Source organism: Geotrypetes seraphini, chromosome 3 (genome assembly GCF_902459505.1).
Source record: "Geotrypetes seraphini chromosome 3, aGeoSer1.1, whole genome shotgun sequence".
NCBI classification, from domain to species: Eukaryota; Metazoa; Chordata; class Amphibia; order Gymnophiona; family Dermophiidae; genus Geotrypetes; species Geotrypetes seraphini.
Genome location: NC_047086.1, coordinates 275,814,744 through 275,833,443, shown reverse-complemented (window position 1 = coordinate 275,833,443; position 18,700 = coordinate 275,814,744). Strand labels below are relative to the sequence as shown.

The 18,700-nt window shown below is 42.9% G+C and overlaps 1 protein-coding gene across 4 annotated transcripts in view; it reads right to left on the bottom strand.

The window, feature by feature from the left end:
- BIRC6 (baculoviral IAP repeat containing 6) overlaps positions 1–18,700 on the bottom strand; it is a 1,530,571-nt gene that overhangs the window by 965,584 nt on the left and 546,287 nt on the right. For all 4 annotated transcript variants that reach the window (XM_033935681.1, XM_033935678.1, XM_033935679.1 and 1 more), the window contains 5 exons: positions 7,711–7,872; positions 7,439–7,570; positions 6,624–6,721; positions 5,582–5,729; positions 2,995–3,128 (listed from right to left, as the gene is read on the bottom strand). In XM_033935681.1, coding sequence (XP_033791572.1) covers positions 2,995–3,128; positions 5,582–5,729; positions 6,624–6,721; positions 7,439–7,570; positions 7,711–7,872 — 674 coding nt within the window. The remainder of the gene's footprint in view (positions 1–2,994; positions 3,129–5,581; positions 5,730–6,623; positions 6,722–7,438; positions 7,571–7,710; positions 7,873–18,700) is intronic.

Here is an 18,700-nt window from a genome sequence, read left to right as displayed (position 1 = left end):
CATTTCCTCTCGTCGGTTCTCTAACAAGCTGCTCCATGAAGCAATCTTGTACAGCCTCCAGAAAGTCTGCCTCCCTGGCGCATCTTGAGCTTCCAAGACTCCAGTCTATCCCAGGGTAGTTGAAATCTCCCATAATAACTGTGTTACCGCTTTTGCATTCTCGCTTCATCTCGGCTTCCATTTCTTCATCGATTTCTCCGGTTTGTCCAGGTGGACGATAGTATAGACCTATCTTTATTTCAGGCCCTTTCCTTCCTGTTATTTTAACCCATAGCGATTCTAGCTTGTTGGCCGTCTCTGCTACGTCCATTCTTGTCGATTGTATGTTTTCTTTTATGTATAGTGCTATTCCTCCGCCTTTCTGTCCTAATCTGTCTTGGCGATAGAGTTTGTACCCCGGCAGTGCTGTATCCCATCTGCTTTCCTCATTCCACCATGTTTCGGAGATTCCAATGATGTCTATGTTCTCTGCAATGGCCATGGCTTCTAATTCTCCCATTTTGTTTCTTAGGCTCCTTGCATTAGTATATATGCAATTTAGCTCCTGGAATTTTGTTGCCTTCATTTCCTTTCCCTGTGCTTTGGTCATTAGATTCTTCTCTTTGGTTATGATCTTTCTAATCTCCTCTCCTTTGTTAGTCGACTCCTGTAATTTGTCCCTTGTTTCATCCCAGCCTTTTTTCTCCTTAGTATCTTCACAAGATACCTTTTTCCGAATCATCGACGCTTGGTCGACTGTCGGCTTTCCCCTTCTTGTTAGTTTAAAGCCTGTTCTATTCCTCTCTTGATGTTGTTTGCTAGAAGTCTAGTTCCCGCTGCGCTCAGGTGCAGTCCATCTCTCCTGTAGAGCTTGCTCTTGCCCCAGAACGTCGTCCAGTTCCTCACGAAGTGGAATCCTTCTTCCTCACACCATCTCCTCATCCATGCATTTATTGATTGTAGTTCCTCTTGCCTTTTCACATCTGCCCTCGGCACCGGTAGGATCTCTGAGAACGCTATCTTCTGGGTCCTCATCTTCAGCTTCATTCCCAGAATCTTGAACTGTTCTATCAGTGTGTTTCTTCTATAGTCCCTCCTGCTGACATCGTTTGTCCCGATGTGGATCATTACTGTAGTCTCTTCCGTCTCCGCTCCTTCCAGGATCTTTCCAATTTTGTCCACGATGTCCTTGGCTCTCGCTCCCGGGAGGCAGGTCACCAGTCGGTCCTCTCTCCCTCCTGCTATGTGGCTGTCCACCTGCCTCAGGATCGAGTCCCCCACTAGGATCGCTGACCTTCCCTTCTTCAATGTTCGCTTCGGTCTCAGGTCGATGTCCTCGGTATGTTTCTCTCTTTCTTCCTCTGGGCATCGACTGGTCAATTTCTCGCCTTCTTGCGTTTTTCCTCCGGTGTCTTCTTTGTGGTCTTCTGTTTCCACATTGGTGTGGAAGAGGAAGAGAGGGGACATCTGGACACAGGAAGGTAGCAGAAACAGGGGAAATTATGTGCATGCGGGCATAGGGACAGAAACATAAAGGGGACATACATGCCCTGGGGATGGTATATGGACACGGGGGGGTGGGGGCAATGCCAGATACATAGGAGAGATAATAGAAATGGGGAAAATAGGAACACAGAAGTGAGATTGTTTGGGGACCAAGCTCGCAGGCTCCAGCGGCTTGCACAAATTACATTGTAATGTGCCACGAAAGTAAGAGGGAGGGAAAGAGGTAGATAGATAGGCCACGCGAGAGGAGCTGAAGGGTGGTAGAAAGGAATAGATGGTGAAGAAAGGAGGGAAGTATGGTGGTAGAAAGGAATAGAACAGACATTGAAGGAGGGTGGAGAGGAACAGACCCTGAAGGGAACTGTGGAAGACAGAGTGGGGAGAAGACGCTGAAAGGGAAGAAGACAGATGCCGACTATGGGGAGCGGAGGGAAGAAGATGGGTGCCAGACCAATTGGGGGGGGGTGAAGGGAGAGGCACAGTAACCGAGCAAATGGAAGACGCAGAAAGAAGACACAGTGGATAGAAGGAATTGAATGAGATGAGGAAAGCAGAAACCAAACAACAAATGTAGAAAAAAAATTCTATTTATTTTCTTTTTTTTTTTTTTGCTTTAGGATAAAGTAGTATATTCGTTGTGTTGATAAAAATTCATAAACAAAGCCCTGCTAGCTGAACATCTCTTTCTCTATTCAGCAGCCAGAACTTTGATTTATAAGGAAGGCATAAGCTAAATATTGCAGTACTGAGGCTTATATGGATGCTGCGGGGACGGTAACGGGACGGTGAATGGGATGGCAGTGACGGGGCGGTGAAGGGGCTGGTGGTGGCGGTGAAGGGGACAGTGGGACGGGGACGGGGTGGTGACGGGGCCAGATTTTTTCCCCGTGTCATTCTCTACCTGGACATTCTCAGCAAAGCTAGAACATCACAAACATCTGGCGTTCAAATGTTACAAAATAGGGCTCAGCTATAGAATTTATATTGTTCTGAGCTAACAATATAAACCAATTCACTGATGCTATTGAGATAAGTGCTGTACCCTCTCTGCCTTGCCAAAGATTGATATCATCTTCCATAGCGTTCCCTTCCCTGGTTTTTACAAAGATGAGAGAATTAACAGATACCATGCCTAAGTCTCTTATAGGAGACTAATGTGTAGTGCTGGACTGTCAGGCAAGCTTCACATTGCCTGATAGTCCAGCACTGCACATTAGTCTCATATAAGAGACTTAGGCATGGTATCTGTTCCTTCTTAACGCTATAGAAAATGATATCAATCTTTGGCAGGGCAGACAGGGTACAGCACTTACCTCAACAGTATCAGTGAATTGGTTTATATTGGAACAGAGATCCACTCTTGATTCTCAACTAGGTTTAAGAGCACAGCAAAAGAAAAGCTCCTCAGCTTTAAATAAAAGTTTTATGCAGGTTAGTTAAACTTGGAGCCAAATATGCATTAGTAATTAGCAATAGAACTTCAATTCAAAATCTCCCATAGTTCCTCACCTGAAAGAACATCTGACAGATCAATTTCATCCGACTGCACTCCAATACTGCTGTTATATACATTCTTACAAGATGAACCGCTCATTTCCAAATCAAACAGCACTGGATCAAAAGGTGAGCTGTACAATCCATATCTGTAAACAAATAATTCTCCCATTATACTTCCATAATGCTAGCAAAAATTTTGCGCATCAAGAGTAAAAATTAGAACCAAAAGGTATAAGCTAAATTCAAATCCAAAAAGTTATCCATTGTGGAATTCTTAGTATTTCTGCTGAATCAAGGAATACGTTCTCTCAATTCACTAATCTTTTCTCTACACAACAGTTCTTAAACCAAGGCAGCAAATATGCTCATGGCAGTTTGTTGAACTATTCTAGACAGTCATTCTATCTAAATTAGTTTAGAGGAAACTGAATGCCCAGACAGAACTGGTATAGCCTCTCTAATAGGAGTGTCATCCATTTATCTATTTACATTCTGGGTTGTTTTTTTTTCCTTTTCTTATCTCAAAGAAAAGGAGGAGTTATAGTTTCCCTGTGCTCCTTTTACAGCTCTATTAGAAACAGGCAACACTGGGCTACAGCACAATAAGTCTTCATTTGCAACTACAAGAGAATTTTTTCTTCTTACTAGTCCACTCACTACAATGACAGTCCTCTGCCAAGTGGCATAGCAAGGGGGACGCAGGGGGTGCAGACCACCCTAGGCACCGTCTTGGCAGGGGTGCTGGCACCTCTCCTTCCTCCTGTGTACCTCCTCAAATGTTTGCCAACATGAGCAGCATCTTCCACCTTCTGTTCGCCCCAGCCTTGGCTCACCTTCTGACATCCCTTCCTGTTGCAGGACCAAGACATGCTGTCAGAAGGGAGCCAAGGCCGGCACGAGCAGGAGGTAGAAGATGCTGCCTTGTGCCAGTAAACATCTCAAGAGGAAAGCGGTGGGAGGAAGGGGAGGCAACGAGCGGCAGGGAAAAGTAGAGGTGCAGTGATGTCATGCACCACTGCCCCAAGCGCTTCCTTCTCTCACTACGCTACTGCCACTGCCAGAAAGTACAAATATAATATAAGTAATTTATCTCTATAGAAGATTTCAAATATTTATGAAGAATTTAGCATAATTAATACTATTATTAATTAATTAAAAATAAACAAAAAAATGATTCTATGAAGACAGGGGAAGTTGAACTGAGCCAGAAAGTTGAAAGCTCGGCTTGACCATCTGAGGATCCTTACTAAACAATATAATATATTATATCAATTTAATGATTGCCTGTTTGGATATAGATTGCCTGTTTGGATGTAGATAGGTGAATATCTGCCAAAAGGCAACCCTATATCCAACCATTATGTTTCACTGTTGCATAAGGACTGTAACTCCCCGACCCTACCCCCTACCACCCCTCAAGGGCTGTGAAGACTAGTTTCACAGCACCCCCAGTCTTGGCCAACCTGGACAACATAAGACTGCATCCAGGTTCACAGCGCCACCAATGAACCACCAGATCAACTCAGTATGTCAGTTTAATAGGGCCTCAATGCTTACACAATGAATTGGTTTTAACTGTTCAAGGACAAATGATAGTATGAGCAATTTTCAATGTTCCTTTAAAAAAAGTTGGAAGAAACACTAGTATTCTGGGGCTCACTTTCCTGTGAATATTGAATATAACATAGTACAAAGATACACTTAGCTGGCTGAATTATGTCACAGTGGATGTTAGATGTACAGAATACTCTGTACTAACACAGGTGATGATCCTATGTGTGTGAAAGGCCATGTGATATTACTACATATAGACTATTTTGTATATTCTACATATGAAATCCACTAGCATACAAGTACACTAGTTCAACATTTTTTTCTTGTGCTATGAAAGAACTTTTAAAATTATGCTGAAAAGCTCATCAGAACAAACAAACAAACAAAAAAGACAGGGTACAATGCCATCGAGACAGTAAAATACAGTCAAACCTTGGTTTGCGAGTAACCCGGTTTGCGAGTGTTTTGCAAGACGAGCAAAACTTGTCTCGCAAACCGAGTGTGACTCGATTTGCGAGCACCCCCCCCAACATCCGGCATCGCTCCCCCCCCCCCGTCTGCCACTGGCACCCCCGCCCGAACAACTTAAACTTACCCCCCCCCCCCCACCGTCTGCCACCAGCAGAAGCAGGAAGATTTTCTTGCACATCCTGTGGGCTGCGTGCCGGTGGCAGACGGGGGGGGGGGGGGATAAGTTTAAGTTGTTCGGGCGGGGGGTGCCGGTTTGCGCAGAGAGGGGTCTTTGCAAGCGGGAGGGAGCAGCGCCGCTGGTCTCTGGGGTGGTGGGAACGTATCAAGGCGAGATTCCATTATTTCCTATGGGGAAACTCGCTTTGATATACGAGTATTTTGGTTTACGAGCATGCTTCTGGAACGAATTATGCTCGTAAACCAAGGTTTCACTGTATACAGTATAGCTAGCTCTAGAGAACACATCTGCCATTGAGTTTAACTACCCTAGTAAAAACAAAGCAACCCCTCCCCCCAAAAAAAAAACCCCAAAACAAAACACACAAGCAAACAATGGAAGTGTTTTGAAAGATACCTTGTTTGAAGTAAAGCCTCCATAGGCGTTAGCCTATCTTGCAGCTGTCTGGACACAGCTATGAGTAATGCTGCACAGACAGTACTACAGCCTGCCAAATCTTCATCCTTAACATAATTTAACAAAACAAAGTACCAGTACACAGATCCTGAGGAAAACACAGAAAAGGAATTAGAAGAGAAACTTATCAACTTTCTTACAGAAACTGTACTAAGTACTTTTGACTGTGATTCCCAGTGTAGTACAATGCCCAAAATATCTCTATATTCTCTAGAACAGCATTTAGAAAATCTTCTGTGATTGTGACCCCCAAAGCATGGACCAATGACAACTCTATGGAAAGCACACCCAGATTACAACCTAAAGATGGGTGTCAGGACCCCAACCCACAATTTGGGACACTCTTTATGGGAGCCAGTATTCACTCACTTGTATCTAGCACATACCCTCACACATATTCATAGAAGCCAGTTCTATGAGAAACAGCGGGTGCTAAGCACCCCCAATATTGAGTAAACATGGATTAAAGTAGAGATCTTTAACTCAGCCTTCAGGAAACACTCAGTCAAGGTAGTGCATGTTAATTTATTTCATGCATATTCATTGTGTATATCCTGAAAATTTGCCTTGCTAGGTGTATCTTGAGGACTGGGTTGAGAATCCTTAAGTCTAGGGAGAGGTAATTCATATTGTATTTGGCACCCCCAATTATGTTGAAATGTTGGCACTCGCACACAAATCTGCATGAAAATTAAAATTTTCTTCTGGAACAAAAAAATTAGTAACACTGAAGAAGAATAGCTTGGTAGTCAGAATAATGGACTAGATCCAAGCAAATCATGGCTCTACTCCCATTTCTCTTTCTGCTGTCTGTGTGCAAGTTCTTTGACTTCCCTCTGCCTCATGAACTGTCAAGGTTTATTAAACCTGAATATTAATAAGGTAAGTTACCATACGCATGTTTCAGAAAGAAAGGCTACAAAAAAACAGTTTGAATGTCAATGTGTTAAATCTAAAAGACATATATACATATAATACATACCACCAGTAGCAGTTGATGGCAAATATGTCATATTGTCAAGCAATGCCTTCAGCAGAACATAACCAAACCCCTGTTGATTAGGATCACACTTTCCATTGCTAATAAAAGAGCACAAGTGGTTAGCTACATTGGAAGAACATAGTTTATGAAGTACTTGAATCCAAGATACAAACAATCCCAAGGGCTGTAGGCAAACTTCGGAGTCTGGAAGCATTTTGAAAGTTTAACTTAGCTAGACTTTAATGAAAAGCAATCTATGCTCTCTGCATGAAAGTGATACATTTTTATCGACTCCAGTGACTAATACTGTAGTGACTGGGACAAAAAAGATCAGGCAAAGAATCATGTCATCAGCTAAGAAGAACATGTGCATCTTTAATGTACTGTAGAAAGAACCTCTATTAGTTCCATATAGTGCCTCTTCAACCAGAAACAACAAGTTAATGTTGTTGATAATCCCAGAACACCAGAAAAAATTCCTATTTCACCTGAAGAAAAACATTTTTTAACGTATCTTGTACAGATTTTCTTAACTTTTATCACTAAAGTGGCAGGTTTTGCCAATATCTATTGTACGAGTACAGAATTCAAGCAATTTAAGGAGCTGACACTAATTACTTACCATGCTACAAAGTATATCCACCTTTCAGTTTATTATAATAAAACATTCTAGTAAGCTATATACATGGAACTCATGTACCCACTATCATACCAGACAGACACAAGCAGCGACATACCCACCACTTTATAATGCCAATTTGATCTAACAGGTACCAGCACACAAATGATTGAGGGAGAGGGAGGAGACAACAGACCTTATGCAGAGGGCCAAAAAACGGGCACATTTATGAGCAATACTCCGTCCTGCCTCAAAGAAGCAAACACGTATTATATCAGAGAGGGTTTTTCGTGTTTTTGTAAGCAAGCTTTCTTTTCCTTCCCGCAAGCTGTACAATAAAAACAAAAAAATAAAATTTAAAAACCTTTTCATAAGGGATCATACTGTTCTTTAGGACAGTATAATTAAGATCCACACACATCCAATTTGGACTATCAAAATTCAGTCAGTCAGCACTTTCTAACATACCTGCTGGGTCCACTGGAATGCACTCCTGACAACCAACACAGTATATCTAGTATCAGGCTCTGAGCATGTTCCACTGTAAGACCATCATCTGTATTTTTACAGAGTGTATTAATGAGCTTCTCATGGAATTCTGAAAACTGGAGCATGGCATACCTCTGAAGCCTAGGAAGAGAATATAATAACAAGTCAAATTTGTAAGCCGGTAGCAAAAATTACTGCATAATTTCTTATTTCAAAAGTTATTTTATTGATTATCTGCATAGAATACAAATAATATACCCACATCAATAACTGTAAACAACCCATCCACCTCTTACAGCAGAAAACAAAAGCTAGAAAATCCTTCACAAACTGAAGACCTGTTTTCTTGTGCCTCTAAATCCCTATACTAGGTAATCCTAAACATTTTAAACTCAGAGCATTATCTTCCATCTACCCCCGTTACAAAGTTCTTCACATGTGAAATAAATTCCTATACAGCACATCTATTTAAAACTTGACCATGCGAAGTCACAAGATGTGCTGAGCAGGGTAGGACGCATCCTGCTTGAGCCCCGGGGCCTCTACTCCCACCCTACTCTTTTATTTTTGCTAATCTGCTGTGATTAGGGCAGTATAGGTGTATGGACTAGAGAGTTGTGCGGGGACAGAAATCACACCCGTCCCCACCAAAGTCCCACCTGTCCCCGAGAGGAATCCCCTCCCCACGAGGAATCCCCTACATCCCCGTCCGTCCCTATAAACTACAGAAATAGTTATTTCATTTAATTATGCTACTGAATTAAAGGCTCTGGTAGAAACCCATTTAAAAATAAGCAAAAAGACTATTAATTTGGAAATATTAATTGGGAAGAATACATACTTTGTAAATGGGTTTCTACCAGAGCCTCTAATGTTTATAAATTTTTATCAACACAACTAATATACTTCTTTATCCTGAAGCAAAAAAAAAAAAAAATAGAATTTTATTTCCTACCTTTGTTGCCTAGTTTCTGCTTTCCTCATGTTCTCATTCAATTCCTTCCATCCACTGTCTCTCTTCTCTCTGCATCTTCCATTTGCTCTGTTACTGTGCCTCTCCCTTTCTCCCCCCCTTCCAAATTGGTCTGGCAACCATCTTCTTCCCTCCGCTCCCCCCATAGTCTGTCATCTCTGTCTTCTTCCTTGCCAGTGTCTTCTCCCCACTCTCTCTTCCCCATTTCCTTTCAGCGTCCTTCTCCCCCATGTCCTGTCAGCATCCTTCTCCCCCCTCTGCCTTCCACATGTGCTTTCAGTGTCCTTCTCCCCCTGTCTTCCCCATGTCCTTTCAGCGTCCTTCTCCCCCTCTGTCTTCCCCATGTCCTTTCAGCGTCCTTCTCCCCCCGTCTTCCCCATGTCATTTCAGCGTCCTTCTCCCCCCGTCTTCCCATGTCCTTTCAGCGTCCTTCTCCACCCCTTTGTCTTCCCCAGTGCTTTCAGCGTCCTTCTCCCCCCCGTCTTCCCATGTCCTTTCAACGTCCTTCTCCCCCCTCTGTTTCCCCATGTGCTTTCAGCGTCCTTCTCCCCCCCTCCCGTCCTCCCCATGTCCTTTCAGCGTCCTTCTCCACCCCTTTGTCTTCCCCAGTGCTTTCAGCGGCCTTCTCCCTCCTCAGTTTTACCCATTTCCCTTAAGTGTCTTTTCTTCTCCACTCCACCTTTCCTCCCTTTCTCCCTCCCTGCCCCTTACCTTTGTGGTGCTTCCCCACCCGACCAACAACAGAACAGGCCCGGTCGGACAAACCTCCCTGCCCTGTAGCCACGAATCTAAATTACCTTCTTACAGCAGCTGGAGTATTGAAGCTGCTGTAAGAAGGTAATTTAGATTCGCGGCTACAGGGCAGGGAGGTTTGTCGGCCGGGCCTGTTGTCAGTCGGTCGGGGAAGCGCCACAAAGGTAAGGGGACCTGACCGGATGTGCACACTCCCCCCCCATGGCTGCAACCGGGGCGGACCGCCTCCCCCTTTTGGTACGCCATTGCCTTCTTCCTACCTGCCCTGCCACACTCAGCTGACCGGAAGTCTTCCCGATGCTTTGCTTTTAAATATCAGCAGCAGTGGGAGATCAACTGCTTTTACACCTAAGCAGCAGCGGGACCAGCCCCAACCACCGAGAGCCCACAGACCCGATCCAGCCAGGCGTGTGAGCTCCTCCCCCTGCAGTCCGTTGGAGAGATCAATCTGCCTGCTTTTAAATATCAGCAGCAGTGGGAGATCAACTGCTTTTACACCTAAGCAGCAGCGGGACCAGCCGCAACTACCGGGAGCCCATAGACTAGAAGAAAGAACTGCCTGCCTGCATAAATAACTTAGGCATATGTTTCCATCAGAGACATACAATTACTAGATGGAGGTGTAACTGTTACTTGCATGTATAATTGTTAGAGACTTGAATTAGGACAACCTAGGAACTATAGAGGTTGTGTTATCATGAATCCCCTCCTGATTTTAGTGATCTGTCTGTTAATTGGCAACATCAAAGATGTTAACTCACTCCACCCACAATTACAATCAATCAACTACCCGGATCTATCAATTTTACACATCACTAATTCACAAGAAAACACAATAAATTATATTACCGTTATCTCAAATAAAAGAAGACATCAACGAACACTTAAAAAAAGAATAAGGCAAGTAAAACCCGTCAAAACCACTACCAAAACTATCACACCCACATCTATCTCCTGTGCATACCTTAATACTAGATCTGTCAGGAATAAAGCTTTCCTAATTAATGATTGGATCATCAACAAGCAAATAGCCTGCCTTTTACTAACTGAAACATGGCTACTATCTGAAGATGATCCAATAATAATTGATCTCCTACCAAGCAATTTCAAAATCCTTCCACTAAACCACGTGGGAAAAAAAGAAGGAGAATTAGCAATTATTCTTAAAGAAGGATTTGACTTTGAACTTCTGGATTCCAAAATGACAGACCATTTAGAAATTTTAGCCTGTAAAATTAGCAACTGGCAACTAGAAGAATCCCTATCCTGCATATTATTCTATGTCCCACCAAAAAGCTGGCCAAAAGCCAAAGAAGACTTCTTTGCATTTGTCCTAAACAATTCAATCGGTCCTTCTTATAATATCATCGCAGGCGACATAAACCTACACCTAGATGAAGTGGACAACACAAATGCGATAGAGTTCAAAAACTTTCTATCCCTACTCAATTACAATCTTCCTCTACCCACACAAACACATGAAAAAGGCCATCAATTGGATGTGGTAGCCATGTCCACAAAGGATATCCCAGACCCTACCATTTCGCTACTTAAAGGCACCTGGATTCATGATATCTGGTCTGACCATTTTACTTATTATTTCCAGCTATTCTGGTCTTATCATAAATCTAAAACACGCCCAATTATAAAAAGAGAACATCACATAAGAGGCTATATTAATCCAAAAGAATTGTGGTCACAATACGAATTGCAAACAGAGATAGATGAAGTAATCGATTTTTGGGATCACTGGACGACAACCAGCACATCTATTTAAGATAAAATCGCCCCTATACGTAATAGCAACAGCAATTCAAATAAATATAACAAATGGTTTGACATCGAACTTCTAAAAATGAAACAACTAGCTAGACGACTGGAAAGAACTTGGAAAAAAACAGGAGAACTAGACGACCGTAACAACTGGAGAGCTAACATAAAAATCTACAAACAAATGTTAAAAGACAAACATAAAGCATTCTACTCCACTAAAATCAACTCATCTTGTAATGGTTCACAAGGAATCAATACAAAAGAGCTATTCAACCTGATCACAAATTTATTTGACACCACTCGCTACACCTCACCCACACACAACATTAAACTACCCTCTGCAAATGACTTAGCTCTGTACTTCAATTCTAAAATTAAGAACCTTAGAATCCATTGTTCAACAAACGACTCTTGTGATGATCAAATAGCGAACACCCAAGGAAATGATATACCAGCAGACATGATCTGGACCTCCTTTCAGGATTTAGAGTGGAATGATTATATCAGATTATATAACAAATACTCTAGATCCTATTGCATTCTGGACTCATGCCCCCCAGAAATTATGAAAGCAGCACCGTTAGAATTTAAATTATCACTGATGCAATACTTGGCTTACAACCTAAACAATGGGAAGTTCCTCTCTAATAATGGTCACATTATTATAACCCCAATTCTAAAAAATCGTAAAGTATCCTCAGCCCTAATATCCAACTATAGACCGGTAGCTTCCATTCCATTTATTATAAAAATTATGGAGGGATTGGTTCACACCCAACTGATGGGTTATCTTGATCAATTCTCTCTCCTCCATGAAACTCAATCTGGTTTTAGGCCATTATTTAGTACGGAGACAGTAATTGCGGCTATCTTAGACAATTTGCACCTACTGTTTAGTAAAGGCCTTAATGCCCTGATAATGCAATTCGATATGAGTTCTGCCTTTGATCTAGTGGACCACATGAAACTGCTGCAATGCCTAGATGCCATTGGTATCCGGGATAAGGTGCTGAACTGGTTCCGTGGCTTCCTTATATCCCGCACCTATCAGGTTCGTTTTAATTATGAGCTTTCCGACACCTGGAGCAATCCATCCGGTGTGCCCCAAGGCTCTCCACTATCCCAATTGCTCTTCAACATCTACATGTCCTCACTGGGCACGAAGCTAACCCAGCTGGGGATAAAACTATTTAGTTATGCAGATGATTTTACGATTATCATTCCATTCACCAATTCTGTCTCCGAAACTATTCCCAAAGCTTCAGAAGCTATAAACATGATGGAACAATGGATGACAAACTTTAGGCTCAAACTTAATTCAGATAAAACGACTTTTTTCATTGCTTCACCACATCCACTTGACATTAAATCACCCCTCTGTATCAATAACCTTAGTTACCCTATCCAGCCCTCCATAAAGATACTAGGTGTAACTCTGGATCAATGCCTAACCATGAAAGACCAAGTAGATTCCTTAATCAGAAAGGGATTTTTCACTCTCTGGAAACTCAGATCCCTTAAAGCTTATTTTGTTACATCGGTTTTTAGAATCCTAGTCCAATCCCTCGTACTAAGCCTGCTTGACTACTGTAACATCGCCTATTTGGCAATTTCCTAAAAAAATATGTGACGCCTACAACTGTTGCAGAATGCGGCAGTCAGACTAATCTTTGGACTAAAAACATTTGACCACGTGACACCCTACTACCGGCAGCTACATTGGCTGCCGATGAAGGCACGCGTAAAGTTCAAATTTGCCTGTTTCTGTTTTAAAGCATTACACGGACTTGCCCCCAAATACATTACTGACCTTTTCTCCTTCTCAACCAACAGACACACGAGAAGTTCACATTCCAACTTCGTTTCCCCCCCAGTGAGAGGTTGCAAACTGAAAAAACACCATGAATTCCTTCTCTCACACCAAGCAGCATCATGGGGTAAAGACCTAGAACAATTACTTTTGCCCTCTACTTATGAGGAATTTAGGAAACGTCTAAAAACACACCTGTTCCTAAAACATCTTGACAACTGATCCACTTATCTCTTTCCTCTCAATAGCGACCTACTGTCCTTTTGATCACTTTTCTCCTCAACAATGAATTTCCTGTCTAATTACTTCTCTTTCTTCTTCCCCTCTTGAAGTCAGTCAATTTGTACCTTTGCTTAATCTTTTGTAAACCACATAGAACTTCACGGTATTGCGGTATATAAGCTGTTATTATTATTATTATAATAGTGGGTCCATTCCTCAAAAAGATACGAATGGAAATTTTTATCCAGATATAGTGTGGGATTAGGTTTCCAGAGGCGTTCATGAGAGGATCCCTGCCACTTCAGAGTAAGAATGACCGCCGCATGATCACTGAAGGGTACATCAAGAATATGCATGCGTGCGCACCACCCTGCCAATGGACTGTGATGATGATAATATATAATCCAATCGAGAGTGACTATGGTGCACCCCAGAGAAAAAAATGAAGTCAGCCTCACATCAGCTAGGCCCAACTCGCCCATCAGAAAATTCACCCCAATCCCTTCATGATCACTCCGTACCACACGAGGCTTGCAATCCACCGAAGGATCACTAGTGGCATTAAAATCCTCTGCCACTATGAGTTCATAATTACGCAGGGCCAGGAGGTGAGCTAAAATTGCTGAGAAAAAAGAATGAGAATATACATTCAGAGCATAAAGGTTACACAAAACCACCAGACGATCCTGGAGGGTACCCACCCAAAGAATATAACGACCCTGGGGATCCATTATAGTCTTATGAGTGACCGCCACCACTGCTTTAGTAATAAATATAGCAACCCCACATTGTTTAGAATTATAGGAGGAATACGTGACCTCCCCCACCCATTTACGTACCAGTTTCTGGTGTTCACCCGTGGTGAGATGCGTCTCCTGTAAAAAGGCAACAGACACCCTCTTCAAAAAAGACAGCACCTTCTTCCGTTTTATGGGAGAGTTGAGGCCAGCAACATTCAAAGTAACATAAGTCAGGTCAGCCATACCCATGAGCTACACAGCAGAGAAATTTCAGATGAAAATAAAACATATGTCTTCCTCAGCAGGTCTCCCAGCCAAGCCCCCGGGAAGAGAAAGAAAAGAAATCCCTAGTCGCTGAAGGGAGGAGGGCCTGTCCCCCCAACCCTGCCCCCCCCAAGAAACAGTCTAGCAGGCCACCCCACCCCACCCCACTAACCTAGCCCACTGCAAAAACACACACACACAAACATAGTCCCAATCACCCCATCAAGCAAATCCCCTCCCTACCCCCCTCCATCCCAACCAGAATAAAAAGAAAGAGAGAGCACCCAAACCCGACCTCACCCCACCCAGCCAAAAAGAGAAACCTGCAGAAAAACCAAAGAGAATATATCACAACCTAGAATCAGCAAAACAGACCCCCAGGAAACCATGCACAGAAGATGTCATAATAATGCAAAAAATATACATAGGAAAGAGGAAATACAGGATCACAAAAGGAACCAGCCAGCCAGCCCACAAGGGGCCTAGGAGAACAACAGTGGAGAGTCAATAGCCATAGGCCACCCATCTACCCCCACAGGCGAGGGGCAGAGGGTCTGCTAAATAGGCACAGGTGGAACTCCACAGCCAGCAAAAGAGCCTTTCCCAGGTCCCAGACGGCACCATCAGACCAAGCAGCACTGTAGCCCCTAACAGAGGAGCCCCGGGGCAGGGTTTGACAAGTCCAAGAGATCAGTGATGGGGGCAGTCAAGAAAACTCCATCTCGACCTCCAAACATTAGCAGTCAGAGCCCCGAAGAAGAGCAAAAACAAGATGCTGAAAGGTGGAAGACATATAGTAACATAGTAGATGACGGCAGATAAAGACCCGAATGGTCCATCCAGTCTGCACAACCTGATTCAATTTAAAAATTTTTTTTTTTTTTTTTTTTTTTTTTTTCTTCTTAGCTATTTCTGGGCGAGAATCCAAAGCTTTACCCGGTACTGTGCTTGGGTTCCAACTGCCGAAATCTCTGTTAAGACTTACTCCAGCCCATCTACACCCTCCCAGCCATTGAAGCCCTCCCCTGCCCATCCTCCTCCAAACGGCCATACACAGACACAGACCGTACAAGTCTGCCCAGTAACTGGCCTAGTTCAATCTTTAATATTATTTTCTGATTCTAAATCTTCTGTGTTCATCCCATGCTTCTTTGAACTCAGTCACAGTTTTACTCTCCACCACCTCTCTCGGGAGCGCTTTCCAGGCATCCACCACCCTCTCCGTAAAGTAGAATTTCCTAACATTGCCCCTGAATCTACCACCCCTCAACCTCAAATTATGTCCTCTGGTTTTACCATTTTCCTTTCTCTGGAAAAGATTTTGTTCTACGTTAATACCCTTTAAGTATTTGAACGTCTGAATCATATCTCCCCTGTCTCTCCTTTCCTCTAGGGTATACATATTCAGGGCATCCCCTTCAACAGCAGAGAGCCATTTGCAGCATGTCGGGCACCCCAGGGCCCTCAGCTGGCCAAAGGAGGCAGGTTCTTAAGGTAAGTCTCAAGTTCATCCAGGGATTCACAGGTCTTCAGCCCCCCTACACCATTAATGCGGACTTCAGCCAGGAGCTGAACGATGAAGCTCAGTCCCCTATTCTGAAGCTCAGAGCAATAGGGGGCCATAGCCCGGCGGCGTGCAGCTATTTCCACCAAATAGTCATGAAAGAGAAGCAATTGGACTCCCTGGTATTCCAGTGCTCCCTTTTTCTGGTAAAGGGGCATCAACTATGCCTTGTCTGCAAAATTAAGAAGCCTGGCAATCACAGGTCTAGACCTTCCATCCCCCTCCCGCTTTGGCCCCAGACAGTGGACACGCTCCACCAAGAGATGTGGGCCTGCAGTAAAACCAAGGGCCTCCAGGAGCCAGCGCTCCACAAACCTCCAGAGCTCCTCGTCCTTAATAGTCTCCGCCAGGCCCACCAGACGCACATTGTTACAGCAGCTCCAGTTCTCCTGATCCTCAAGTCTGGCATAAAAGGTGGCATATCATGTCTCCAAGGCGTGAACCTGCGCCTCCATGTTGGTTGCACAATCCTCGTGCTCGGTAATGAGAGACTCCGCCATCTGCAGACACTGCTCATGTCTCTCCATGCGGTCTCGAATGTCCTCCACAGTGGCCTATAGTTTAGAGACACGATTGTCAATGACAGTCGAGATAGTTTTTGTCATCTCCATAACAGCGGCCTCCTGCAGGACCACAGTCGGCGAGGAGGGAGGTGTGGACACCATATTGCTAGCTTTGTTGTTCCTCTGTGCCTTTGCCAGTCGCAAGGATTTGATGGGTATAACTTAGTCCCAAGCCCTAGATCAGTAGCAGAAACTGCCCCTCACAGTACAGGGAGGGCTGTTCTGCACTCCGGTGCAATATAAAAATGAGGCAGGTAGAGAATGGCAGAAGAAAATGCTAAATTAAGCGGGTGAGGGTTGGAGCCCGAGCCAGAACCCACCGCTCAGCTCTGCTTCATCACGTGACCCCCCTATTCACATATTTATACTTATTCACAAATTTGCCTGTACAGAGTTCTCATGATTTTAATAATTTCATAATTATTTATAAATTTATTCTCTTTTAGTTTTAGCTTTATTGATTTTTATAAATTTTTGAACTCTGAGCAGTTCCCAAATTTGAAGAAATTTGCTTATAAATTTATCTTCATTTTTGGAACAACGTATCTTTGCGACCAAACTTTTTCCTGAATGAAAAATATCAAGTCAAAATACAGGGCAGATTTATCTAATAAACATTTGAAGTCCCTACTTGTAATTAACGTTTCAAAATTTGAATCTCAGTTTAATAAAATTTTTAAAACAAAAAAACAGTTCCATCATTCACATTAATGGTTTTATTATAATTTGTGATGAAACTATGAGAATTTGCTGATAATATTCGTCGTCATTAATATACAATAATTTATTCTCACATATTCTGCTTTCAATAAAACTCGTACCTAGTTATTTATCTTTTTTTTTTTTCGGCCTGCTGAAAATTGCTGAAGTACCCAATGTGGTCCTCGTGGCAAAATGTTTGGAGACCCCTGCTCTAGAAGGTTGGTAATTCCTTACATTAAAAGCAAGAACCGGCAAGATGGCATTATTTGAAGCCTCTCTGCATAACATCTTAAAATTAATAAGGTTTGCAGCATTCAAGAAATCTTTCAATCTAACAACTTTAAGTTTGGAACAAAATATTACATAACATTAGTGATTTTTATTCTGCCATTACCTTGCGGTTCAAGGTGGATTATATAATTAATGATTTTCTTTACCTGAGACCTCATAGTGACTTCATAGAATCTAACATCACTCCCAAGTTATGTATCTGATTGACAATCGGCACTATGACATTTCCAACAGAAAAGAATTGAGGTACATTAGAAAAAGAGAAATTTGGCTAAATTAAAGACTTTGAGTCCTAAACATGTTCAGATTAACTTCCCCCTTTTACAAAGCCGTGCTAGCTGTGTAGCAATGGTCCCAAAGCCCTGTAAATCCCTACAAGTTTTGGGGCAGTTACTACAGCGGTCTGTGCAGTATCTTTTATCCACTGATTAATGGTGGGAAGAAAAAAAAACAAGCAGAAAAAGAACAAACGAATCTTTAGTAGAAAAGTAAAGTCAAAAAGATGTCTAATCTCTTGGGTACAGTATCCAAAAAAGGTTTAATTAAACTTTTCATGTAGATTCATAACCTATCTCTAACCTGAGCACATGAGCAATCACTCATACATTCTAAGAATGTCGCTCACAGATTTTACATAGTTCCTCACAAAAATACTAGCAAATCTGGAAAATTGTTGGTTTTTAGAACTTACTGCTCACATGAAAAAATATTTACATGCACCTGGCCAATCCTTAGAGGTTATGAATCTACATAAGTTGCAATAAACATTTATTGGATACTGCATCCATGAAGAAAAAAACTTAATGTGTTAAAAGTGTCCTTCATACCGTGTTTCCCTGAAAATAAGACCTAGCATGATTTTCAGGATAGGTCCTAATATAAGCCCCACCCCCAAAATAAGCCGTAGTTGGATCGACCCCCAAAGCCCCTCTCAAATGTCCCCAACACGCCCCGATGCAGCAGAGGAAAGGCCCTGGCAGGGAAGGCCGCAAAGCAGCCTGTTCAGTGCTGCCTCCACTGCTGTTTGGAATGGAGGAATGTTAGCCTCGCGGTGGGAGAGTCGGCGGGGTTCTGCTGCATGGGATGGGAAGGAGGGATGGAAAGATGTTGCTCAAGGGGATAGGTGTGAAGGGAGGAAAGATGCTGCACATTGGGGGGTGGGACAGAAAGCGCTGCTGCCGGCGAATTGGGGAGTGTCGGGGACATTCGGGAAGGGCTTGGGGGTCAATCCAACTAGGGCTTATTTTTGGGGTAGGGGTCATATTAGGATCTACCCTGAAAATCATGCTAGGGCTTATTTTTGGGGTAGGTCTT